Source organism: Anser brachyrhynchus, assembly GCF_964034855.1.
Source record: "Anser brachyrhynchus genome assembly, chromosome: 1".
NCBI classification, from domain to species: domain Eukaryota; kingdom Metazoa; phylum Chordata; class Aves; order Anseriformes; family Anatidae; genus Anser; species Anser brachyrhynchus.
Genome location: NC_137694.1, coordinates 29,258,098 through 29,285,776, shown reverse-complemented (window position 1 = coordinate 29,285,776; position 27,679 = coordinate 29,258,098). Strand labels below are relative to the sequence as shown.

General features: G+C 41.9%; 2 protein-coding genes across 2 annotated transcripts; both read left to right on the top strand.

The window, feature by feature from the left end:
• The first annotated feature begins 5,254 nt into the window (after positions 1-5,254).
• IFRD1 (interferon related developmental regulator 1) lies at positions 5,255-16,215 on the top strand. The gene is made up of 12 exons (XM_080575255.1): positions 5,255-5,734; positions 7,459-7,563; positions 8,318-8,399; positions 8,819-8,943; positions 9,248-9,405; positions 10,501-10,551; positions 10,641-10,819; positions 10,913-11,021; positions 12,897-13,031; positions 13,880-14,008; positions 14,989-15,084; positions 15,529-16,215. Exons 1-12 carry the CDS (start codon positions 5,689-5,691, stop codon positions 15,616-15,618), a joined length of 1,305 nt encoding a protein of 434 aa, XP_080431381.1. The 5' UTR covers positions 5,255-5,688; the 3' UTR covers positions 15,619-16,215.
• A 1,737-nt stretch (positions 16,216-17,952) lies between these two features.
• Positions 17,953-27,249, top strand: LSMEM1 (leucine rich single-pass membrane protein 1). The gene is made up of 4 exons (XM_080563762.1): positions 17,953-18,466; positions 20,906-21,037; positions 24,668-24,808; positions 26,588-27,249. The coding sequence occupies exons 2-4, from the start codon at positions 20,911-20,913 to the stop codon at positions 26,791-26,793; spliced, it is 474 nt and encodes a 157-aa protein (XP_080419888.1). The 5' UTR covers positions 17,953-18,466; positions 20,906-20,910; the 3' UTR covers positions 26,794-27,249.
• Positions 27,250-27,679: the final 430 nt, after the last annotated feature.

Genomic DNA, 27,679 nt, shown 5'->3' with positions numbered 1-27,679 from the left:
AGAAATGAGATTTGGCGTATTGTCTCCTGCTATTTAATCCTTACTGGTTTTCGGTGGAATGAGCCTCTGTACACATTGCCTGAGATAAAGGGGCAGAAACAGAAAAATATCTGATTCCCCTACAAATGCCGCTGAACATTGGCTAACTGCTCAGGTCAACAGGGTTGCAATGCAATAGAAACATGTTTGCTGAGGGGAACAAGATGTGTACTCCTGATTGTTGTACCACATGATAAGGGAAAGGCTGTGTCACAGTCCTCTAATTCTATCCAACCCTGATAAGTCGCAAACAATTTTTTGGGGGGTGGAAGTCATTAGGAATTTTAGGTTTAAACTTGAACTTGGATCTAAAGAAATCATTTTAAAAATATTTCATTTTAGAATAGCAGAAAATTGATGATTTTCCTCAACCATATTGAACATCATAGAGGCTGATATTAGGAAATCCGACATTTTGCAAAACAGGCTGAGAAACCATGTGAAGCAAGACACAAACCAACAACAGATAAGATTTTAAGAGGCACGAAACACTGGCTTTTACAACACGGTTTTAAAACAGCTCAATGTTGATTACCCAAATTTGTTTCACTAAAGCCTCACAACAATAAACTAGAGACAAATCCAGCATCCCATTACATTTTTTCTATTTTATTCACCTTTATTCTAGCAAAATATTATTAGCTATTGCAAAATGATTGCAAGGGCTTAAGTTTGACAAGGAGGCTTGTCTTTCTTTTTCCAGTTGAGGACAGCTGATCTGTAATGCTGTTGTGGTCAGGAATAACATTTGTGGTCAGTTGCTATCGACAGTGATGGTCCAAGTCCAGGAGGCCAAATTTAGATGTAAAATTAATAATGGCATATGTACCGGAGAGCTTAAGTATGGATTGTTTCTTTCTTTCTTACCAGGAAGAGCTCTTACTGAGGTCCAAGAAGGTTTGGCATGAATAAGTCACAAGTATGGAGTGAAGGATCTGCCTCATGAAAAGGAGGTAAGTATCAGTAAAAAAAATGGATAAAATCAGCCGAAAGTTCTGGACTAGGGACCCAGCTGAACCCTCTTGCCTTGGAAAGTCAGGGTATTGTGTCACTGAAGATGTGCCCAACTGTATAAAATATATAGTGTTTGATAATGTGCATAAATATTCTACTGCAGAGTTAATTTAATGAGGATCGTAAATTTAAAACAGCACAATACATCTTTCTTTTATGTGCAAAGTGCAATACATTCCTCTAGCACATACATATTGTAAACACCCCCAAGGTTGTGAGAGGATATCTGTGTCCATTAACCGCCTAGCTGATTTGCATGGTCATGCCTCTAAGCAGGCAGACCTTCTAAATCCATCTACTCACCATAAATAATTGAACTTCTTTCCCGATTGCTTTCTTTTCCCTCCAAAATACCCTCTAAAGGTCCATACACACAGTGCTGCTGAAATTAGAAAAAGACCACAGGCTTGTTTCGCATTACCTTACGGTACTGGACTTCAGCCAGCTGTAGACGTCAGGAACCTTCGGTGTTTGAAGTTACTTCTTCAGCTAAGGCCAAAACTCCCTCGGGCTCTAATAATAGCTGCTCCAATAGCTAGCCTGCCGTCACATTTAATTTTATTCGGGACTTAGATGTTTGACCACAGCTGGCCGGGATTCCAGAATATAAATAAGAAGGTGGGAGGTAAACGATGTATGAAAACTGAAAGGACCTCCAACCTGGACACCGTACAACTTCTGCTGTAATGTAATGCCCCTGAAATATTATAGTGGGAACTGTTTAGCCCTTGAACATGCGTTCCAGCACTCAAAGGGAAAAAAGCTGCAGCTCTTGGCTTTTCCTCTCTATATTTTTATTTGCGGTTTGCATCTTACTGTTGCACATTACGAATTTGTGCTACTTGCAATCTCAAGCTCAGAAATTTTGTCGATGTATACCTGGAAGTAGATGTGTGTATCTGAGCACCTTTGCTCAGACTTTACAAGAGCTTTCCCCTCCAAGTCTCAGCCTTTCTTCCCAGGCATACGACCAGGTACCCTGAAAGGAACAGAATGAGCCTACAGAGACAAGTCACAAACAAGTATACCACAGTAGCGACTGTGGCCATGGCAGAGGGAGGTTGTGGCTGTAATTTGTTATGGGCACATTTATTTTGGGCGCTGAGGCTACACATTAAAGCTGAGAACATTAATTTGGAGCATTAAGTGTTCCAGGGCAAGGCCTGTGGTGCTGCTAACAGGTTCACGCTCTGTCAGTAAGGTAGTCACTGGCACTTTGGAGTATTGGCCACGGATGCCCTTAGCACGGCCCGTGTTCCAGCTCTGTGGTCTTTTCTTGCTTCTGAGATCTTTTGTGGTTGTGAGAAAGTTGATTATGCAATACAAGGTAACCAGTACAAGCCTGGGACTCTCTGTGGTGTCTTAAGGGTCATATTCAAAGGAACAGCAGAAAGGAAGAAAAGAAATCCAGGGGATTTTGTTTGCAAAGATAGGAGAACCAGCATGTTAGAAGAGGAGGAAAACACCCACATGAATCAAGGATCCATGTGACCCCTTGAATTCCTAGCTCCTCCCCTTCATTTCTGACTTACAGCACTTAATGGTGTAAAAGGTATGTCTGACTATGCCTCCAATTGTTCATTATACGATGGTGGTTTACGTGTCTCTTGAATAAACCCTGGCAATAAAATACTAAGTCCCATATACCGTCTCAGTTACGTGTGCACGCCCCTCAGATGGGCTGAAGCTCTTCGTTACACCTTTTCTTAGGTCCTTTGTCAGAGTCAAGCTGTCTGTGCTCAAGCCAGCTCTGCCATGGTGCTGCTGTGCGGCCTCAGATCAGACTGCTGCGTGAGAAAGAGCTATACGAAGCAGGGCCTGCTTGCTTTCACTCGGAAGCCCTGGTCCTTGCCTGAGCTATGTTACAGACATGCCTGTGGCTGGCCATATACCTGCTGGCCCAGACCCTGACCCAGCAGAGCTGATCTCAGATCCTCCTCTTCGCTGCAGGCTTATCTGATGCTGACCACACCAGCGGCCGGTCCTGGTTATTGTCACTGAACCTGACTCGGAGCTGACTTGCTGGCTTCACTTTCTGGCTTGACCTCACACCTGCTTGTCTCTGCGGTCACTTGGATCCTCTGGCAGCCTGTACTCCTGGCTGAAACTGGTCACCACCACCTGACCTGCTTTGCTCTTCTTCTTTGGGTGCTGTGGGACTGCACCTGCTTGGCAGTGAGGCCACTCTCATGCCTGCCTCGGTGTCATCTTTGGCTCCCAGCTCGCTTTGCCTTACAGACCTGCCTGCCCCTGCTGCTGCGTCAAACGCTTTTCTCCGGGGGATGCTAACTCCCACCTCTGCTGGTACCACTGGTGCCACTGTTGCTGTGACACCCGCGATACCAGTCGCTCCAGCGCGAGCCAGACAATAGGTACACAGACTTCTGACACCACGTGACTCTCCTTTTAGCCAGAGATTTTTGTCAGAAAGTAGTCTTGAGCCAACCTAGTGGCGCCATGTGTCCCTGCCAGTATGATAAACCAGGATAGCGGGCAAGAAGTCAACAAGCAGGACAAAGAGCCTGTTCTGTCACAGACAAGCTGTGCAAAAGTAAGCAGTGATATGCAACCCCTTTTGTGAGATCTCACTAAGCTGCTGGTCAGATATCCAGGGAATCTTGGTAACCTGGCAAGAGTGTGTATCAGAATATTAGCCACAAGTAAAAGTCAGACGCAAGGTGGTCACAGATACAAAGTAGTCACGGGTTCCTTGTTTTTGTCACATTTTGTAATTTATTTTGATTGTCTGAGTCTAGTAACACCTTCTTGTACTTCAGCAGCTGCTTTTTCCACCTGAGCCTCAACTTTTTCTCCACCCCCCCTCCAGGGGTGTTGCCTCCACCTGTCCTGGTTAGACCACCTTCACACTTGTCGTTCCAGCTGTCACACCTGCAAGAAGTTCAATGTTCAACCTAATCCTTGCTGGCAGCTTAAGACAGCATTGTTTTGAGACGAGGGCACCAGCATGAAGGCAACGACTCCATTTAAGTCTGGGCCAACTGGTCAGCCTGTACCTGTGAAAGTAACTTATCCATTAAGAGAGCAGACATACAGGAAGGTGTTAGGACACGGCTGACCTTAATAAAACGGTATTGGCATCTTGCATTTAAAACACACCTACCACACAAGCTTGCTCGGCTGCTATTAGGAGCTGTTGCTTATTCAGCTCCCCTGTTCTAATATTGAGTCTTGCGTACCCAGGGGTGCAGTTACACCTCCTGTATTTAATTAAAACTCCTCCACCTACTTACCTGGAAGGCTGTTTTTTTTCCCTAACATTTCACAGGAACCATCTCGAAGGAGAAAAATTGGTGCCTCTGAGACGCTCTTGTGCTGCCCTGCACACAGGCAGTACTTACTGACTTTTGTCCCTTTTTTTTTTAAACAGGATTTTAAAAGAAATGAAGTGAGTAGGCCTTCTCAGCAACTCGGTTCTTGCATGCCCCAGAGGGAGTTGCTCACCAGGAGACTCCCACCGCACAGCAGTGGGCCCTACCAGCACCCCCAAATGTCACAACTGATAACCAGTAACCATTTTCCAGAAACAGATGCTGAAGCTATTACCATTTGCTCGCTAAGCCATTTGCTCACAAGCAGCTCGCTAAGCCCCGATTCCTTTATTTTCCGTGTAGCATTTACACAGAATTGTTATGAAAGTTTATCTTTCTGGAAGCCACAGCATGAACATGTTTTGTACATGAAGGGATTCAAGTAACGCCGCCACCGTTGCACCTGAGGTAACTTTTTGGCACGTTCTGGAAAATCGCCCTCTGCCCCTCAGCCACTGCGGTGTGAGCCTCTAACGTTCACGTTTTGGAAATGTTATCATTTAACCTCTTGTTGGCAGACGGGAATGTTGTTATTGATCTCAGCAGAAGACAAAAAATAATAGCTTTGGGGTAAGATTCAGCCACATGAATTGTACGCCACGTGGGCTTTCAGTATAGATGTAGATAGTAATAAGGATTTCTGGGTGGTTAGCGTGAAAAAACACGAGGAATTCCTTTCTGCGGCCACCAGAAGCGGGTTTTGTTCCCCGACTTTCACAGCGTCTCCCTTTTGACAAAAAAATAACGATTAAAACACGGTTTTTGTTAAAGTTGTGCCCGTCACACGCGCAGAGATCCAGTAGAGCCCCTCCCCCCCCCAATCCCGTCAGCCGAGCCCGCCGCCCCCAGCATGCCCCGCGTCACGGCGCCGCTGACGTCGCCGCCCCTTCCGCGCGGCCGCGTCACGGGTTCGCGCGTCCGAGCCAGCCGCCGCCCGCTGATTGGCTGCGGCGGCGGCGCTGCGCCAAGCCCCGCCCCCGGGCTATAAAACCGTCGCCGGGCGCCCCCTCGGCGCCTTTCGCCCCGGGTGCCTGAGAGGAGAAAGATGCATCGACTCCGCTCGCGGGCCTCCACGGGGATTTCTGCCTTCGCCGCCCGTCCGTCCTCCGCCTGCCGCCGCCAATCCCCTCCGCTGCCCCGGCCCGGGAAGGCCGCCTCGCAGAGACGTTGGAGTAAAAAGCCCGCCTGCTCCTCCATCGGCTGATCCTCGGCCCTGCCCGGGCAGGGGGGGAGCGCGGACACCGGCACCCGGCCGGAGGGAAGGGCAGCGCGCGGGGAGCGAGCCGGGCCGAGCGCCGCTGCGGCCATGCCCAAGGCCAAGAAGCGGGGAGGCGCCCACCAGCGCGGCGCCGGTGAGACAGCGGGGCCGGGACCGGGGAGCCGCGGGGCCTCCGTGAGGCGCCCGCCGGGCCCGGGCTCCGCGCGCCGGGGCGGGGCCGGCGCTGACAGGAGCCGGCTCCAGGGCCGCCGGGTCGCGGCCAGTGCGCATGCGCCCGGGGGGGTGCGGGGGTGCGGGGGGGGGGGGGACGGGCCTGGAGGCGTTGGCGGGGCCCGGCCCGCGGGGGGGGGGTGTCAGGGCTCTGGGCTGCCCTCGGTTTGGGGGGAAAAAAGGGGGTTTTGGGCTAAAGGGGGGTTGTGGGAAGTGGCCAGTCCGAGTGAAGAGGGTTGTGTGGAAAGGAGAAGGGGGTCGTGGTGGCTGGAGGGCGTGGGGGCTTTGTTGGGGGCAGGGAGATTGCCCTTCCGGCTGTCACGGCCCTGACCTAAACCGCACGGGCAGCTCGCAGTATCCTCCTGCGGCTGCCTCTCTGTGCAGGGCTGGCGGTGACTACTGCCATTCTGTCCACTGGGTTTGACATCACTAGGAGCATGAAGGTGGCCGTGCCAGAGCCATGAGCTTTACACGTTCTCCATCCCTGCAAGCACGCTTGTGTTTGCCCTCTGTAACCATAGGAAACACCCCGAGTGTGGGCAGTGCAACAGCCAGGCGTCTAAGGCTTGTTAAGTGTGAATTCAGCTTTACTGGAAAATGCTCACAAATTGATCAACTCAGGGTTGATTCTGCCTAAATAAAAATGCTTTGCTGGGTCTTGGTAGTCAGGAAGCCTGCCTGAGACAGGCAAGCATTGTGCGTTGGCCTCTGATGTAACTTTTTTGGTACTATTGCCTCTAAATTAAGTGGAAGAGTAAAACTTGGGGTTCTGTGGAAGGCATCTGGAAAGGCTGTTGGACAAACAGCAGTAAAATTATTTTTTTCTTAATCAACTTCAGTAGATTTAGCTAGAATAAGGCAATAATAGAGCTTACAGTATTACCAGCTCAAACTCACCCAATTATTATCGCTCTAAAAATAAGCTAGATATGAAAAGCTCCAGAGATGAGTACCAGAGGCAATAATGATGCTTTCCTAAAAGACTGAAGTTACTAAAAGGAGGCCTTCTTGAAGGGGAAAAAAATTCTTCCTCTTGGAACTTTGATGTTTTAGCTTCTACTAAAAATGAGCTAAGACTACAACTCTCTCAACTTGGTTAGAACATAAATCTTAGCGGCTGGAGCAGTTGATCAGAGCGCAGGGCTGGGTGTTGCTGATAGTGCACATACTGCACTTAATCCAGTAAATCCGGCGTTGAACTGGGTAATGTATGTTTGCCTACACTTCTAACCTAGACCAGCCTGAAGCCCTGCAAAATTGAAAAATAAAGTTCGTATGGCAAGTTTTTAGGTAGTTGTTCCGAACAGTTAAATCAATATGAAGCTATTTTTAGGACACAGTCACAGGAAAGTGCAGTAACGTGACTTGGGTTACAGGAAAATTCCTAAACGTAGAGTTAGGAATGCTACCAATACTTGGAAAACTAGGTGGGTTCTTCCCCACCATTCACACATGATTTTCCAGAACTGGGCCCAACAAGACTTCTGGACAGGTGGGAATAAAGGAGGAGGTAGAGGGCTGGACACGTGCTTTGGGTCTGGATCAGAGCAAGTGGGTGTGTTGAGAGGATTAAATTCTACTTTTGGTATCCAGATCTTTCTTTTCCGTGTTCAAGTTACTGACCAGTTGTGTTTGTCTTTCTTTAAGGTGGTCAGCCCAGAAATGTGCAGCCTTTTAGTGATGAAGATGCTTCAATTGAAACTATGAGCCACTGCAGTGGCTTCAGTGATCCTGCTAGCTTCACTGAGGATGGTAAATTCTTTGATTTTTATCTTCCTGTATTATTATTAGGCTGCTTTCTGTGGGAATGATAGACTTTAGAGACAAAAAAAAAAAATCAAGGTACATTACAAAAAATTGTCTTATAGGTGAGGTGGTAGAAAGTGTGGGGGAGTTTGAGACGGAGTTAGTTGCACTTAGCAGGTTGGGGTGAGGTTTGTGGTGTGGAAGACCCCTCTGTAGGCAGCAGCTCGTCTCTTCCTCAACCTGGGCTGTTGCTAATGACCTCTCATTGGGAGGAGAGGACTGAAGGCCTGCTTCTGCTTCAGGGGGGTGAGGCTGGGAGCCTCCCCCGTGAATACGTGCGATACTTGTACCCAAGCTACTGTTGTGGAGGTGTCTGATCTGATGCCAGATAGGACATGAGGTGTTCAGTGCATCAGCGGGGAATATCCCCCTGTGTGGGTAGAAATGGTGGACAGGATGAAAATGTACTGCTGGCTGGATGGGTGCTGGTCTGTCAGTTGTACGAAGCTTATGTAAGACCCAATTAACTCCTGCATTCATTTTTAGAACATGTAACGAGCAGGTACGGAAACAGCATGGGTGTATCAACCGGTCAGCTTTCATAAGAGGCAGTTTGATGTAGTTGTTGTAATACTGAACAATTTTGTTGCTGTTGTCTATGCTGAACTACTTCTTATTAGTACTAAAAATGTTCAGTGTTAGATACTAATGTGTGTGCTAATAAAATACGCATCTAAATAAACTATTTCTTATGGATTAGGGCCTGAAGTTGATGAAGAAGCCACTCAAGAAGACTTAGAATACAAATTGAAGGGATTTATTGATCTTACATTGGACAAGAGGTATAGTATGCTTTGAAGAAATTAATTTATATGTTGTTTGGTGGCTTCGTGATAAAATAGGGGAAGTTCTTTGTATGCTTCTGAAACTATGTTTATTTCACCCTGGAGAGGACTTGCTTTTCTTTCGGATCTGAAAAGCCTACCAGGTGCTTAGATAAGTGAGAATCAGACTTTCCGAAGAGCTTCAAGTAGAGTGACTTTATTTCTAGCCTGTTGTACTATTGTGAGTTGTATTTTCAGTGTTGTGCTGGAACTTTTCACTCCTTGAGGGAAGGAGATAATTGATAGCACTTCATGCTTTATGGTTCTGCGGTCGGTTGCTCTCTGTTGGGACCAAAGGAATGTAGATGACCATAAAATCAAAGGCTGAGCTTTAACTGGCATTGATTTCAAGAAGTTTTCCTTCTTTCTTCTAACAGTGCCAAAACAAGACAAGCAGCCCTTGAAAGTCTGAAAAGTGCATTTTCTTCTAAAATATTATATGAATTTATCATGGAAAGGAGAATGACACTAACTGATAGCATTGAACGCTGCATAAAGAAAGGTAAAGTGCTTGCTATTAGAAAGCTGTAATGCCAATGATGTGCCTTGTTTATTTGTGGGTTTTTTTGGAAGAAGTCTGTGAGGCTTCTCTAGTGCTTTATAGAGCTCTTAATTTAGTTGTGTTTACAAAATTCCTTTTCTGAATTTGGATGTCATATTTTAAGTGACCTCAAAAATTAACTGAAATTACATTCCGTCATTCTGTTTGGTTTCTGAGTTTCCACTTAAAGGTTTTCAAACTGATGCCTTTAGCTGAAGGGAGGAATGCACGAGGTGATCACTCACCGCAGTATGTTAATGTCTAGGTAAGAGTGAGGAGCAGTGTGCAGCTGCCGGACTGGCATGTCTCCTGTGCGTGCAGATGGGGTCAGGAATTGAAAGTGAAGAGATTTTTAAGACCCTTGGTCCGGTTCTGAAGAAGATCGTCTGTGATGGAACAGCCAGTGTCCAAGCCCGACAGGCCGTAAGTCTTAGAAGGTTAAATGTTTTTGTCCATTGAGGGACAGAGGGCAGTTTTAGGCAGTCTCACTGTTGTGTCATCCAGAACTAAAGGTTACTGCACTAGTGTGAACACCTCATGTTGACGTATGCTCTGGGTGATGCATAGCGAATTTCACTGTCTTAGAGGAACTCCACCTAAAGCTTCAATGTCATTCTCCCCTTTAACCTAGGAACTCTGGTGGAGAGCTGTTACACCTAGTATTTTGTCAATTTCTTAACTTACAATATTGCACTCTCTTACCGAAGTTCTGAGGGCTGAGTGACACAGGACACATTTTCAGATTGTCAGTTCTTCTTTCAGGCCATGCTGTTAACTTTGTTCTTGGGTGACTTTGTTGAACTCCTTTAGAAAAAGTTTTCCCTCTGACTGTCTTCCTATATTTATATTTTATATTTATAAAATAGTATCTGTCCTCTGGAAGAGGAAATAGTAGTTCAATAGCAGTTGTTTCTACAAACAAAAGCTTGTTCTGTCATTTAAAGTGATGTTTGAGTATAGTTTTTGGATACTGTGTGGTTTCATAGTGCAAATGTCACTTTGAAAAGAAAAGCCCTTTTCTTGTGAGAAGAAATGGAGCAGAATTGGGGCAATAGGGAAGGGACTTGTGATAAAAGTTGGGTAGTTCCAGGAAAGGCTGTTGAAGTCAGCGTTCTCATGCCGTATAACTAATAGTGGGCAGAGGGAAAAATTTCCTACAGCTGTAAATAACTGCCATAAGTCCATTACTATTTTTAATCTGTATAATTTCACTACTGGACTCTAGTGGGATTAAAAGTACCTTGGGTGAAGGGAGTGCTACATGTAGTATTTGTAAGGTGTTGAACAGAACATGAAAAGTGAATGCTTAAGAGTGGCATATGTTGTAAAACTATCCTGAGAGAAGACAGGAAGTGTGATCTAACTATTGTGAAGGAGCTGGATTAAGCAATCTTGAAGACTAAGGCTTTAATCTCAAGTCTTCATTACTCCAGCTGCCACACTTCAAACACCATATTTAAAGACTTTGTCAATCGTAACATTAACATCAAATACTGACAGTTTCTTTCTTTTGTCTAGTGTGCAACCTGCTTAGGGATTTGCTGTTTCATTGTCACTGATGACATTACGGTGAGGATAAGTAATACTTCCTTTTTCTTTTAATTCATGATATGAAAATGTGCATCAGCAACTTCCATAATCCTTTTACCTCTGTTCAGGAGCTGTACTCTACCATGGAGTGCCTGGAAAACATCTTCATAAAAGCTTATCCACGAGATAGAGACACTAATGGTGTATCAAGTACTCCCAATACTGTTCTTCACATCAGTGCACTCTTAGCATGGACACTGTTGTTGACAATTTGTCCAATGAATGAAGTGAAGAAGAAAATTGAAATGTGAGTATCTTTCTGGAAAACAGAACTTGTGACATCGCTTCATTTCACAGAAATGAACAGTAATTAACAAGATGTTCATGAAATATTCCTTAGGCACTTGCATAAACTTCCAAGTATGCTATCTTGTGATGATGTCAACATGAGAATAGCAGCTGGAGAAACACTAGCTCTTCTGTTTGAACTGGCACGCGAAACAGATGCTGTAAGTATCAGTCAGCAGTTCTATTGCGTTGGGGTGATGACAACAAATTGTTAACCCATGTTATAGAGTATCCCTGATCTCAGCAAGTGGCATTCAGTTCACTGGGGATGTTCTTGGTAGTGAGACAGCCCCAGTTTAATTGGGTACAGCAAGATTTTAGATCAAGTTAGCTATCATTTTTACACTGATTCCAATGCTGCAAAATAGGACCAGTATAAAACAAACGTAAAGAAACACACCACATCAAACAGTAGTTAAGAGTAACTAGAAATGCAGCGTGCAAGCTCTAGCATGTAAGTACAACACCAGCTTTTTAAAAAGGGAAACTATCCCTAGAAATAGATTTTCCAAGATAAAACACCATAAAACACTGTTACTGTAGTGGGAACATTCATTAGATGCTTACTGTTCCGCAGGCAAGTTCTAACAATTCCTAACCTGCACAATTCTGTTCTCATATAAAAGTCTATCCTTAAGCAATAACCATGTTTACTTCTAGTGTTCTTTTTCAGTATCCTCAGGAAGAATAACTAGTATTGTATAACAGTTAAGCAGCACTTGTGACTATTTTAGTCAGCTGCAAATTAAGAGGGGATGTCTTGAAACAATTTGCACAAACCTTGTGCAGATACCAGTGTTACTGTTGGAGACTTCTTAGGGTTTGCATTCAAGTTGGATTAGATGCAAGCTTCTCTGTATTACCTCATGCACAGCTGAACTTGTCTTTATGCCCTTCAATATGCCTTATTAATTTCTGAATTGGTTTTCTGACAGCACGGAGGAAAATTGTTTCCACTCACACAAAGCACAGTTTGTCATAGCTGCCTGAGTGACTCCTAGCTTGATGAAGGCTGCTGTGCTTTGCCAGGACGCTGTCCAAAGGACAACTAGTTGACTCAAGGATACAAAACATAGTGGCATGGCAAAATTTGAAACCGTATGCTGAGAATGGGGTATAATTTCAAACAGGAGGGATTTGAGTCCTGGCTGTGGAAGCCAACATTGAAAGAAAAAATGAGACCAGAACTTGATCCTTCACTTGGTCAAACTTACTGCCAATAACTATAAATTCAGTAATAAGTCTGTATTGACATAGAACCTGTTCTGTTCCATTAGGGAAAGGCTCCATTAACTGCTACCAATAATTTGCTTTGGATCCTTAAAAACCACTTCACATTAAAGATGTTTACTGTGTTTTGCCTTAGATCAGTTTTTTCAGAAAGTAAGCAGTAAGCTCAGACTAGTCAGTTGCCGTGTTCAGATGAGGTGATTCTTTTTTTACGTAAGTGGCTTACTTATCCAGGTAGACTGCCACTGAACTAGTAAATGAAGGGAAGAAAACACTCCCTTCTGAGGAATTTTGCCTTAAAAAAATGCCAAACAGAAGTGAACTTCTAAATGCTTTCTAACTTAAGGTAGAAAACTTAGGTCTAAAAGACCTAAGGCTATATATTTCTTAATATCAGTGTATTAGCATCTCACAATCAGTCTCCTGTAGCATAAGTTCTGTACTAATAACTCGGAAGTGCCCTCAGCCTATTGACAGGACTGCCAACCAGGTTCAGCAGATAAATTAGGCCGAGCCCTTTGGTGTTGCTGAACAGGACAACTCAACTCAACAGATCTATACGTGAAGGATCTGGACTGCTTCATGTAGCTCTGACTACTAGCATGGAGCTGATAGTGTCCCACTTGGGTGACTTCACTCTTAATGGATTAAAGGAAATTTCTTTATTTAAAGAGATGGGACATCACTAAGTTAACAACTTGTAGAGGTATCTATGACCAGAATTTGGAGAGATCAGTCCCTTGCGGGGACAAATGTTGAGGCCAGAAACTGAAAGTGTGTGTTCTTTTGTGATTTTTTTGGATTAGGATTTCTTTTATGAGGACATGGAACTTCTCACAGAGAAACTAAGAGCTCTAGCTACCGATGGAAATAAGCATCGAGCCAAAGTAGATAAAAGAAAGCAGCGATCTGTCTTCAGAGATGTTCTGCGAGCTGTGGAGGTGATCTTTTTGGCTTACTCAAGTGTATTGATTGTAAACCATGTAGTGTACAACTTAATGAAAATTACTGTTTCAGTGAAGAAGACAGGAGATCTTAAAAGATTTCAGATTATTCTGATCATTTTTGTTAAATACAATTTAACAAAATTGTAATTTGATTGGTAAATTTAAATACAACTTAAAATTTTTTAGGAGTTTAGCAAAGTCAAACTCTTTCCTCTGAATTTGATTTTCGTGTCATAGTTCTTTCTATTGAAAACAGGCTGAACATCATATTGTAAACACTGAATTTTCTTTATTTTATGCCCTGAGCAGTTTTTTCATGCGAAACTTGTAGTACATTCAGATTAACATCCCAAATAGTTTGAAAAGGTTTATTTCAAAATATTATTGTAAAATCTTTTTATTGAGTTGATGTGCATAACACACAAATCAGCTTAGTATTGAGATGTTGGTAAATGGCATCTCTGTCAGGGCCTGAACAAGTGTTTGCATATGGGTGGCAGGGAGTAAGTGTCTTAATTCTTGCGCATCCCAGATGCTAAGGCGAAGGCTTTGGAGTGATTTGAATTCACCTTTGAGATGACCTGCAAAGGACTCTGAGTCACTTATTAGCACTTATGTTCCATTGTCACAAGTGTAGCTTTCTTCATAGTACTGCAGTTGAAGGGTGTGGTGTAAATGATGCTCAAACTGACTGGAAGATGACTCAGTCTCAGAACTATTTTTTTTTTCCTGGAGTTGAGTCCAATTCCTGAAGTCACTTTCAAGAAAAAAGTCAGGTACATATACTTGAACACTTTCTAACTTGAAAAATCATAAGTGCTTTTTCCTTTAATTTTGTACAGGAGCGTGACTTTCCTACAGAGACAGTTAAATTTGGACCTGAGCGCATGTATATTGACTGCTGGGTTAAAAAACAAACCTACGATACCTTCAAGGAGATTCTGGGGTCAGGGATGCAATATCATCTGCAGGTGAGCTGCTGTTTGATCCATGCTCAGACTGTTAACTAGAGGCTTCTTGGTGGCAATTGAAAATGAGGTCCAAAATCAGGCATAGAACATGGTGTAACAAAAAAACAATTCCAAGTTTTAGATGACAGCAGTTAAAAAAAATGAAGAAAACTGTTTAAAAACACGTTTACTTGAATTTGGCAAAGTAAGGGCCATGCCTCCTTGATACAAGATCTATTTTAATACCTTGAGTTAAAAATAGAGGGGGGAAGAACGGCAGCAAGCTAGAACTGTCTGGGTGAGTTGGGTTAGCAGTTCGAAGGCTTCTCCAAAAAGCATGAAACTCAGGCTGAATATTTACTTAGCTTCAGGGTGTTCCTACTCACCTCCTCCTGAATCCCATTTCAGTAGAGCGGTGCAGTCGTCTGGCTGCTGTAAAGCTGCCCACTTCCACCATCTCTGTCCTTATCTGTTAGGGACTGCCTGTTCCCTAGTCATCTGTTCCGATGCGTATTGGATGTGGCAACTGCAGCGTAGGGGTGTGTGTTCCCAAAGTGTTCCCAAATGTGATAATTATGGGGTTAAAGTCTTTGGTCCAATGTGAATTGCATTTCTAAATGATTGGGGCAGGGGCTGGCACGTAACATTTTCTGTTTTTTCAAATATTTTTACAGCCAGATAGAACAAATTAGTGTTGTGAAACCATATGGATCTGTGTCCAGCTGCCTAGTCTTGTGCAAAGGATGTAGCAGGACAGTGTGCAACTTGCTGGGACAAACAAACAAAATCACGGGGGGGGTGGCTTTGTGTTTGCCTGGTAGGACCGTTTGAGTTCCTGGCCTTATTCTGATATAAGAAAGAACTGTTCCCTGGATCAATTGCAAAAGTAAAGAGTTGTGTTGAGTTGCTGCTGTTTCTTACTGGAATACTGGTATTTTATTCAGTCATCTGTGACTTTTCATCAGAAGGGAAACTTACTGTTTGATATGTTTTTTGTTTAGTCAAATGATTTTCTTCGGAATGTGTTTGAGCTTGGTCCACCAGTAATGCTCGATGCCGCAGCTCTTAAAACAATGAAGATCTCCCGTTTTGAAAGGGTAGGTTATTGAACCTCAGTATACTTTCTTTAGTTAACACACTGATAGTATTCAAATTGTGGGCTTCAGAAGATATCATCTTAGATATCATCAGTGATGCTTGAGGTCTTATGACAGACAGCCCTAGGTTTTGGGGTTGGGGGTGTTCAGGAAATCTTATATACTATTATACTTAATCTATACCATGCCTGTATGATGCTCAAGAATGACTGACTTACAGAAATGCTTCTAGTCCTTGCACTCCAAATTTCCTTTAAGCATACACATATTAAAACAAGTCAGCCTTTGGTACAAAGATTATATTGCATGTTTCAGAAGGCCAGCCAACCACTTCCTTAAAAAGTAAAAATATTTTCAGTTTCTTTGCATTAAAAAAAAACCTGTAAGGGGCATCAAACTTTTGAATGTCTGTGATTAATTTTTCTCTTTTTTTTAATCTTGTAGCATTTATACAACTCTGCTGCATTCAAGGCTCGGACAAAAGCTAGAAGTAAATGTCGCGATAAAAGAGCAGATGTGGGGGAATTTTTCTAGATCTCTGTGGGGTTCAATTTTAACTATTTCATAATTGATTTGTAACCTTTAATTGACTTTTTTATTTCTGTACTCAGCTTGCACTTGTGCGCAGGGATATTGTATAAAATCTGTAAATAGAATGCATGTTGCTTAGTTGCATATACACTGTACATAGATTGATGTAAGATTGGGTGCTGGGGGAACAATGTAACACTTGCATTAGCTGCAACTTGCTCCAACCCTGGATATATTGTAACTCAACTGTTCAAGGCTGTGCATAAATGTAGTCAACTGCCATGTGTCGGATTGGATTCCTTACTTCATAGTACGGTAAATTAAATGAATTCATTGACCAAATGTTTTGGTAAAAATGTGCTAATATGGAAGGATGAACCGGTTCATGTGAAGTTATTTTAGTACCTTTTAAAACTCCCCGAGTCATCGATGGACAAAGAAATTTCTGTATAGTATGAATTGATGCGGAAGAGGACTGAAGCTAAATTACCTTCACTTACAACAAAGTAGTAAATGACATACTTGCATCAATGTAAAATAAATATTCATATGTTTTGAAATTGGATGTTTAATTTTTGGAATAAAGACCTTTCTCACTGCTTTCTTTGTATTAGTGATTACTATTCATATGGAAAGTTGGAATGCTAGCACAACCTGTGTTTTGAAAGAGAGGAGTCTTCCATGCAAAACTACAGTTAGCTGCCTGTTCTGGGTTGGAAGAGACCTCCAAGATCACCTAGTCCAACCTCTGACCTAACACCAACAAGTCCTCCACTAAATCGTATCACTAAGCTCTATATCTAAACGTCTTTTAAAGACCTCCAGGGATGGTGGCTGAACCACTTCCCTGGGCAGCCCATTCCAATGCCTAACAACCCTTTCCCTGAAGAAGTTCTTTCTAATATCCAGCCTAAACCTACCCTAGTACAACTTCAGCCCATTCCCCCTCATCCTCTCACCAAGCATGGGGGAGAATAGACCAACCCCTATCTTGCTACAGCCTCCTTTAAAGTACCTGTAGAGTGCAATAAGGTTGCCCCTTAAGCCTCCTCTTCTCCAGGCTGAACAACCCCAGCTCCCTCAGCTGCTCCTCATAAGACTTGTTCTCCAGACCCCTCACCAGCTTCATTGCCCTTCTCTGGACACGCTCAAGCACCTTGATGTTCTTGTAGTGAGATGCTACGTGAAACTGTACCCTGCTGTCTCTGGAAGGTGTATCTTCCATGGTATCTTACATTCAGTCTGCACAGTAGCCTACTGTGCATTTTTAGTGCATACTTTTAGTAACCTTTAGTAATAGCCTGAAATTTGTGGACTGAAGGTCAAATTTTTCCCCATGTTTTGTGCTGTGAAGTATTTTTATGTGACAGGAGACAGATGCCCTGTTTTATTATATTGAAAGCCACTCCTGTGCCCTCAGTTTCCCTCTTTATAGGACTGAGATGTGCCAATAAAAATGGTCTGCTGTGGGGGGACAGTGAGGGTTTTATGTGAAAACATAGAACTTACATAGAGAAATTACATAGCTGCCACTTCTGAAGGAGCAGATCTTTAAACACGTGAGTTAGAAGCCCCTCATCTCTGGACTAGATGTAGCAAACCCTGCCCCCTTAGAGCTGGTATGCTCTGTCTGGATACTGGGTGGTCACCTCTGGTGTACTCAAGCAGCATAAAGCGGCTCTGTGGTAGCTTCCTGCGCTCCCTGGGATTTGCAGAATCGCTTTCTGCAGCACCTCTCTGCAGAGGGCCAGGCACGTGGTTCCCCTTTCCCCCAGTATGCTGGAGGTGCCAGCCACAGAGACTAGGACGGCTTCCAAGGCTGTTAGAGGGAAGGAGGTGAGAGGGGGCCGTTTTGCTGCCTGATTGAGAGCTGGTTGGTTTTACAGACCTTTGCAAGCTTAGAAAAGGGGGGGGGTCTGGATATTGACATAATTACAATGGTGTCGGGAATCTTTCAGGGACAGAAGTGAAATTTGTTTTGCATTTCTGCCCCAACTTCTAAGGCTGGCCAGCTTCAAAGTTTCTCAGCGTAGAGTAGGAAAGTCTGAGTTGGTAATGTGTCATCTCGCGTTACCTGAAAGACAAATACATCCACTGTCAGTTTAAAGCAGTTCAGCATTTAAGAAGTCAGAAAGGACTTACTGTTTTCATGTATGGTCCCTGTTAGCACCAACTGCCTGTCACTTGCATGCTGTAACTCTATGTTCTGTGACATTAGCAATTAAAAAAAGTAAAGAACTATCTGTGAAGGAACAGTTACCACAAACAGCTCAGAATTTATTTTCTGGATGCTGTACAAATTAGTCCATGCCTTAACACAGTCTCACTTGAAATTATAAGGTGTGTGGGAGGAGGAAAATACTGTTTTCCTAGTCTATGCCTTTAAAGTCCTCATAACTGCAATACTATAGAAATGACTCTGCTGCATAGCAAACTGGTTGCTCATAACTACAGTACTGTAGCTACGACTCTGCTGCATAGCAAACTAGCTTTAAAAAGGCATCATAAACCAAAGGGTTAGTGACATATTGATCACCAGTAACATATCTTCCAATTTCCTCTTATAGGATATTATAATAATTCAAACAGAGTAATAAACACTGAGCGGTATATGTGCCGATCTCTTTTTAAACAGGTCAATATTGTGAAGTCAGTACACTTGGCCGAGATGAATGCTAAATATAGACTGAAAGGGACAGCCTGTTTCATAGCTGCCTTCATGGGTCCTGCAGGAGTGGACGGGCTCCGATGGGTCTGAAAGCAGAGGGGAACAGCAGCACGAGTTCTGTTCTGCTGATTGGCACCGGCTGATTTCTTCCATACTGGCATATTACCTGAACGTGGTTATGTTGTAAGTAACGTTTCATTCTCCTGTTTGTTAATTCCTTTTAGATTGATTTTTTCTGGTAAGAATGTTCAGCATCTTCACGCTAAGTTCTAATTTTACAGCAGTCTGAGGAGGAATTTAGAAGTCAAACGGGGAAAAAAGTGTTTAAACAAGGTTAAAGTACAAGAAAGAGTGATTCCAAAAACCACCATCACCACCACCAACAACAAAAATGTCTAGATCAGTTTGTTGGGCAACTAACCAGTGCTTTTGGCCAGCGATGCTGATGTATCCTCTCACATTTGTTTGTGATGTCAGTGGGAAAAAGTAATTGTAATACATCATTGAGTTAATACGGATTTTTTTCCCTGCAGTTACATTACTTAGTGGTTTTAAAAAATAATGAAATCAGAAATGTAAAATTCAGTTCATAATAATGAATGAAAGATACTCACATTTATTACAGCCCAAGTTGTTCAGAAGAGTCTTCCCTGAAGTTGCAGGGAGGTACTAACCAAAATACCCAAGAGAAACAACTGCCCTTCGGAAGCTAAAAATAAGCCAGGCGTCTGTGCACGAGGGGGTAGCTTTTAGCATGCTGTGGCAGCACAGGGCTCTGCAATGCCTGCGGTCAGTCACGGATGTGCCTGTGGGGAGATAGCGGAGAGAAAATGGGTGGCACTGCGGCTAGCCAGCGCTGCGGTCTTGCACCTTGTGACATTTGTGACATTCCAGGGAACGCAAGGAGATGCAGCTCTGTCCTGAAATTACTGCTGCACACCCGAAAACCAGGCACTGCCTTAGGGTCACCGCTGCTACGATCGATTTTCTACCTCGTTTTTGTATTTTTCAGCAACAATTTTGAACAGAGAAACACTAAGCTGTAATCTTCTCTTAAATATAAATAGAAAAGTATACATGTAGGCCTGTCAATCTCCACTATTAGAAATAGTCCCATTATCAGGAGAGAAATAAGCACTTAGTCTTCAGTCTTACTAAGACTCAGTGAATATCTACTTTGCTGTGTGCTCAGATATGGCAGTCTCCTCCATCTGATTTGATTTGAAAGAATGGGTGCTTTATGTAAACATATATGACTGTATTCCTCGAACTTGTAATTTTTATTTAGTTTTTGACTGAAGTGCTGAGTTAGGGATCCAATCACACTGCGTTATTTACTTACTGAAGAGGGAGGGAGACAAGTTAAAAAGGGCAATTCCACCTCTCTGGGATTCAGAAATCACCCTTAGATGCTTATCATCGTCCACCAACAGGAGGCTTGCATCCCATAAAGTGCTGAGTTACGTTTGGCAGGTAAAATTGAACTCGAGAGATTTAATAAAATACTAAATGTGCTAGAAGTATCTCACTTCAGCTGTAAACTAACCTCTGTGAGCGCTGCCTTTACGTTTGCTGGCAAGGAAAAGGTACCCTTAGACTGCAGTTCTAAGGTCTGAGAAGACCTATGTAAGTGTAAGAGGAATATTTCCTGGAGGTACATATTTTTCTTCAGTAACTATCAAGGGAGTTTTCAGTGCCTGGTGTAGGCTAGGACGCCTAGTTAGAACAACTGCATCTCCTAATGGCTAGAACTGTAGAGTGCTTCAACACACAGAGGAGACTGCTTAGGTATTGCTTATTCTATCTCTATAATCTTCATAACTGTATTTATTTATACAATCATTCGGTCAGCTGTGCACACAGACTTAGCAGAGAAGCTGGCTGGGCCCCATCCAATGCTTTTCTTAAGGCAAGGAGTAATGGCCTGAAGAAAAGTCTTTACCACCAAGCTTTAATGTACCCGTAACTCGCATCTATATGAAGTAGAACTACACTAGAAGATTATTTTTTGCCCCATTATTCACAAATAACTTCACAGTGACATTCCAAGGTGCGTAAGCAGACTCATATTCCTGCTCCTTGTCTCGTACGTCCATGCCAGTATTCTGGACATCTCACCTCTGAATAGTCTGATGCTGAAAGCACAGGACCTGAGTGACATCCCTCCTGCTGCTGTTAGTGAAGCTTTGGCCTTCACTGTGGTCAGGGCATCTCTCTTCATCTTACCAAGTACCTCCCAAGTACCCCGCAAAGGGTTATTCAGACAACGGAATTAATATTCAAATCACTACTAATGAAATAATTTTATTTCTACATGTATATATACATATGTATACATAATTATTTATATATATTTGTATACGTATATGCACATCTATATGTGCATTTACATGTGCACAAATACAATGCAGAAATGAAATTTTATACTCATTAAAGATGTCCAGAATAAACAACAAATGTTACATACTGCGTTACCTTTCCCTTCAAGCATGCTGGTCCTTTAAATCCCTTTATTTTAGGGGTTGCTAAAGCTGCTCAGCACTTCTGCAGGTCAGGACACTTACTGTTACTAGCTATTTCACATACTCATTTTTTTAACTTACCCTTTTATTATTATTTTAGACACAATGGAGAGGCCTTCTTTGGAAATTAACCTCCCCAATACTGATGAAGAAGGAAAACTTTATGTTGTTGATTCCTTAAATAACCTAAACAAACTAAACGCTTGTCCAGATGAATCCCAACATGCACTAGGTACGTATGTGTCCTGGTTTCAGTTAGGACAGAGTTGATTTTCCTCCTAGTAGCTGGTAGGGCGCTATGTTTTGGATTAGGATGAGAAGAGCGCTGATAACATGCTGATGTTTTAATTGTTGCAGAGCAGTGCTTACACCAAGCCAAGGACTTTTCAGCTTCTCTCTCTGTCCTGCCGGCGAGCAGGCTGGGGGTGCAGCAGGAGCTGGGAGGGGACAGACCCAGGACAGCTGACCCAAACTGGCCAAAGGGGTATTCCATACCATCTGACGTCATGCTAAACAATATATAGGGGTGGCTGGCCGGGGTGGGGGGCCGGCTGCTCGGGGATAGGCTGGGCATCGGTCAGCAGGTGGTGAGCAATTGCATTGTGCATCACTTGTTTCGTACACATTATCATTAGTGATACTATTATCATTATTATTATTATTATTATTTTCCTGTCTTAATAAACTGTCTTTATCTCAACTCACCGGCTTCACTTTCCCATTTCTCTCCCCCATCCCAGAGAGGGAGGGGGGAGGGTGAGTGAACAGCTGTGTGGTGTTTAGCTGCCGACTGGGTTAAACCACAACAGTATGACAGATGATGCTCCGTGGTTATTGAGTACATACAGTAGGCTGTAAAAAAGAGTTATGTATGGCACTTGAAAGCTCTAACCACATTGTGTTGCACCGTCAACAGCCCAACAGGCCAATAAGTATATGTCAAGCTCTGCACTGAAGAAGCCTGAACTTGTCTTTCACTTCCATTGAGATCCTTCAGGCAAGATAATTTCTCCAGTACTGCCCAATATGTACCTCTTATATGAGTAACATCATAACTCTTCACAAGCACAAATTCTAGCACACTAAATGCAGCAATAGAAAAAAGAGTGAATTGCTGTTGATTCTTTTATGACACATCAAAGGTTTCAAACCTGTGAGACCTTTAAGCATTTTAATTCACAGAATCTCTTTACTCACAGTTTCAGATATGGGCTCTCCCACTCTTACTGCTTTTATGTGGCTTCTATCTTTGATTTGCTCATGGCAACAAAATTTTTTTTTTTTTGGATAGTTAAAATATACTTGTGTTCCTTGTCACCTGGAAACTTCTTGAAAGTTGGAGTTCTTCAGCAGCATTCCACATGACAACATTTGAATCAGTTTTTATTTCCTCTACTATAATGGCAAATTTGACTGAAGAAAAGTTATAGAAGGACAATTACGTTTAAATAAGATTCAAAGGGCCATAACTTAATCATTCTTCTAGTTATAAGGCACAAATGCCTTTCCAGAGGACACTGAAACCATTCTCCTAATGCAAGTAACTGGAGTGCTGTCAGCTTCTGGATTCTACACAAAGATGTTAGACTTAAGCTGCTTAATTTTCATATGTAGATTATCTTGATTTCTACAAGTACAAAATGAGACAATGGGGTAAATTGGTTTTGCAGTGTGCCACCCTGCAGTGTGTCTGTCTTACTCTTTTGTAGTTTTTAATAAGACAGTGTTCTTTACTTTCAAAGGGTTCTGTGGAATAGTCATGTGAATGTTCCACCCCACATTTCAGCAGTATAAAAAGGTAGCCTATTATGTATTTTATGCATCCATTTGTAATGTGCTTTGGCTCTTTGGCTTCTAAGATTATTCGTTTTAGCATACACGTCTTTTACCTTTTTTAAAGCTTGGAGATTCTGTAGTTATCAGTGAGATTTCTGGAGTATTTTTCAGTTTCTGATAAACACTACATTCTTGTGAACAAGGTCTATTAGGTATATTAGCTGATGCCCAGTTTGGTTTAAAAATGATGTTTCTAGAGTGTTACAGTACAGACAGCATTCCTTTTGTTCAGTAGCTTTATGTGACCTGGCATAATCAAGCACACTAGCAAACATGTTAAAAATGTATTTAAAATGCAAACAACTTTTGATTGTTTTGGTAGCAGCCATGCAACAGTTTCTTTATGTTTTAGACGATAAAATGGTCCCACTGTTTGCAGCTTGGCAAGAGTCTGTGTTCACTGATTCCTTACAATGCTGGCTAGTCCAGTCAGTAAGAAACAGTCATCAAGCAGAGCAAGCACACACCATTTTTGGGAACTCTGTTGATAGCTTAGTGTACTTGAGAGGCAGTAGTAGCAGGCTGTCCCCCTCCTTATTATGCTAATTAGAAAGCGATATTGGTGCAGGTACTTAGTATATGATGCATTTGTTATGAATGCTAAGGGAATAAATATAAAGTCCGCCAAAACAAATATTAAAGGGTTTCAGCTTACCAACAGTCAGGAGCATGTTAAATGCAATAAAGAGAAGTTGAGATATTCCCAGAGCTCTCCAGTTAGCACAGTGAATTGTTCAGTCCCAGGTTTGTTCATTACTAAAGTGTTGTTATGGCATAGGCATCCTTCCCTCAGCTTTATCACTAAAGGCTCAGTTGCAAAGCCCTCAGAGATTCCTACCAGCTAATACCAAAACATGATCTAGAAACACTTTTCATAGATGCTCTTGCTACCCTCCCTTTCAGAATGGCAAGACAGCAATTATAGGAGGAGAAATTACAGTATGCAATTTTACTTTGCATGTAAGAGGCTGACACTAAAATGAAATTACATTAGCTCCCTGCTCTCCCCAATATATAAAATTAACGAAACATTAGTCAATAAACAATTCTGTTTCAAGCGTGATTTTCTTTGATATTCACTTGAATTTCCTCATGGTCTTCACTTGACTTCACCCATCATCTTTAGGGTTTATTGCCATCTTTCATTTGATTGCAGTTCTTACTGTGAGAGAAACTATTGACTTTCCTTTATGCAAGACATTCTTAAGAGCACAGTAAACTGTCTTGCTTTCCAGATTCAAGGAAGCACAGCAACTACTTGTTCTTTTTTCCCCTCTTTCTTCCTGTGCTTGAAGGACAAAATATGTAGTCCGTGTGAAACTCTATTCCAATTTGGGCAATTTGGGAGGATATATACTTCATGTTTTGTTGGAATGAAACCAACAAAACCTATAGAGTGTTTTCAAAGAATAATAATAATAAAAATGTTTTGAGATAAAAAAATGAGGCCTACAGTCATCGTATCCAACATCAGGAGCAACTGTGGTGCTTAATTTGGAAATTTAGTCATCCCATGGGTACTTATACCATCAAATCAAAGAAGAAGTGAATCTGAAGGATAAATGTGTAGGATGAATCCGTAACTAGGTTTTCAATCTGATTTTTTTTTCTCTCTTCTCTTTTGAAAAGGCTGAGCCCATTCAGGCTTTCAGAAAGCTTTCTGATGAAAACTCCATTGCAGTCTTATACATGTAAAACTGAACTGCAGAACTCTGAAACTGTAAAACACCAAACTAAAAACAGGTCAACTTCAACAAAACTGTGTATTTCAACAACAGAAACATTTTGTTGTTGTTGCTGTTGAAAATGTTACAACAGTTATAACATACTTTAGTTTTTGTACATCCAAATTCAAGCTGAGCTCATAAAGTTGGTTTCTTCATTTCTTGTGGAATATCACAGGAAACAGTCTATTGCCAAAATTGTGATGTATTCTGGAGCCAGAAGCATTTTGGCTTGTTTATTCTAACCCACCTTGACAAACGTTATCACTTTATCAAGCTTTATCAATGTTATCTCATTACAGATGAGGAGTATGAGAACACTGGTGGTACTGGAGAAACCACGGCAGGGAATAACACAAAAAACCAATGCTTGTTCTTCATCATCTTCATTCTCACTTTGATCGTCAGTTTGGCACTTGTTTCATTTGTAATATTCTTAATAAGTAAGTAAAACCAACAGTGGTTCTTATAAATATGGGGCCAACTGGAAGAAGAACTTTGCTGAAATGTGTCATACTACCCTATAAAATCCTACCGTCATATCTGCATGTCCAAAGCACTTAGCTGGCTATGGGCAGTGGGTCTTGGTCCTGGGAGTGAGAGCACAGGTCTCTACTCTCTGAGATACAAGGCACAGTTTTATTCTTTGTGTAAAGGTTTTGTGAACTTAAACAGCTGTCAAGAATTCAGCTCAGAAGGACGAAAGTGTGTTTTTGAAAATGCCAACTGGAAATTAAATTAAATTTTAGTGCTGATCATAAGGCAATGAGTAAGCTTTCTGTATCTTTCCAGGTGAAATTCAGTATTGGTGTCATTCCACTGAAACTGGAATTACACTAATAATATAAATAGAATAGCACTTAAATCAGACTCCCTGAAGATATTCTCTTTTATTCAGAAAGACCCGAGGGTTGCAAGCTAAGTACTGACTGGAAAGTGTTTGTAACTAAGAAAACCTCAAAGAAACAAAAAATCGGAAGTCTTATATCAAAATTGGCACGTAGCATCCAGTCTGCAGACATAAGGGGTGGGCTGGTTGGGCTGGCTCAGCTAGCGCTGCTAAGCACATGGCTACAGGTACAGGTGACCTTGCTTTATGGAACCCTTGCCATCTTGGGGTTTTCTGTGCTAACTGTATTGGACAGAGTCTGAGGTGCATTTTTTGATTCACCAGTCCATTTTTGAAGGAATTGGAATCCATATGAAATTAAGATTTATTTTCTTCTATAGTAGGGAATTTACTAGAGTGAAGAAAAAATCCTTATCCTTGACTGAATTTGCTTAGAAGTTCTCAAGGGACAGAATATCAGACAAGTAAAGAACACAAAGGAAATCTTCAGTGGCACGACTGTAAAAGCCTAATTCAAATATCTCATACTTGAATTCTAGATATCTTTAATGGGCTGCTGCTAAAAGTAGAGCCCTGGTATACATAAATGAGTAATGTGCCCCTCTAGTGGAAAAAAGGTAAAGTAGTAGTGAAAAGGCTACTTATAGGGTTTAAAGAAATTTTCTTGGTCTCAAGTTGGTAGAGACCTGTGTTTTTTGGAACCAATTACCAGTAGTGTTTGTGTCAGATTATGTTTGTAATCCACAGACATAGATTTGTTTTGCATTGGCACCATTAGAACTAAACTTCTGTCTGCTTTAAAACCCATGGGTAAATTTTTTCAGCCTCAGAAAGCCAAAACAAATATAGCTCCAGAAGTGTGTGTAATGTGTACTGCATATCGGTGGTCCACAGTAAACAGGCCTCTTAATGCCAGTATTTACAAGAATTCTCCTTTAACCTAAATGCTTTAGGAAATCGGGTGATAGGGCTGTAGTCTTTGGCATGCTTTAGTAGTTGTACTTTTAGAAAAAATATAGGTGGACAGTGCCCAGAAATAGCAACTTGGAGCCATTTAATAGGACATTTTCTTGTGGACACAAATGGAATAGATACACTGCTGAAGACTGTAAATTTTGTCTGAGCCAGTGTATTTTATTGTATTATACCGTGTTGCAGTCAATAAGACAGAAAATAAGCAGATGAAGAATTTAATGAGCAGGTAACTCCACCAGATGCATAACTTTTTCTCATTGGATTCTGCTGCCGTTTTCCTGTTTAATATTTTAATCCATAATAATTCCCTACACTTTAACACAGGAATGCAAGAGAGGGTAGTGATGCTCTTGACCTATATGTTGCCAATTTAATGTGGTACATTTTCTTTTCCCAGTTCAAACTAGAAACAAGATGGACCAAATATCAAGCAGACTATTATCTGAAAAGAAGAACATAGAGGAGCTTAAGAAAATAAACAATATGATATTAAAGTATCTAAATCACTCAGGAATGAAGGAAAAGGAGAGACACCTCTTCACAGAGTCTCCTGATCTTCATGATTTCTTCACCCATCCCGAGCTGAAAGTCCCTGGGGAATAAATCTACTTCAGAATGAAATTCAGCATCACTCTGTTCATGCACTCGGATGTTTCCATATGATACACAGGCTACTTAAACATTCTGATACGGTCACAGGAACATTGGAAAGGCTATCCAAAAGAAAAATATTGGAAAAGAATATTTGATCCTGTTTCATGTAAATAGAGATTATAAAAAATAAGCTCATATAATTTACAATAAACAGCAGGTGGTCAACAATTTTCAGGAGAGTTTCAGATTCCCTAAGCATTGTAAATTGCAGGGTTAGGGGCTTAGTTTTACTTTAAATGCAAAGTAAATGTAAGTGAATAATAACATGAAATAGTGACTTTTATTCAAATGATTCCAGAATGACCTTGTTCACTTTGGAACAAGTTCTGTTTGCTTCTGTATTATTTGTATTTAAGGATAACTGCAGATTTCATAACTTATAAATAAAACCGGTTCTGCCACAGAGCTTGACGGTTTGCATTTCTTTATATCTAAATAGATTGACTTACCACTTCTGCTAAAAAAACAAAAACAAAAACAAAAAACAAACTCATCTAAAAAACAACCTTTTCATAATATGCCATATTCAGTCCAAATTCCTAATGACTGAAAGCTGATGTCATACAGTCTTACATGGGAAATAGGCTTAGAGAACTCTAATTCTGGTAATACCCATCTCACAACAATGCTAGCATGCTCTACTCAGTACTTGCTGGCAGTTTCAGAGGGAAGACCAAGTGTTTTATAAAGAGATGTGGGGAAAACACTAGCTGTACTTGTACTCTTCCCTGTAGTTTCTCTTGGCCACTACTGGAGAAAGTCCACAGGGCCAGATGGAAATCTGGTCTGAGCCCTCCTTTTGAAGTGGTGCCGAGGGTAAAAGCAGCAGCCGATG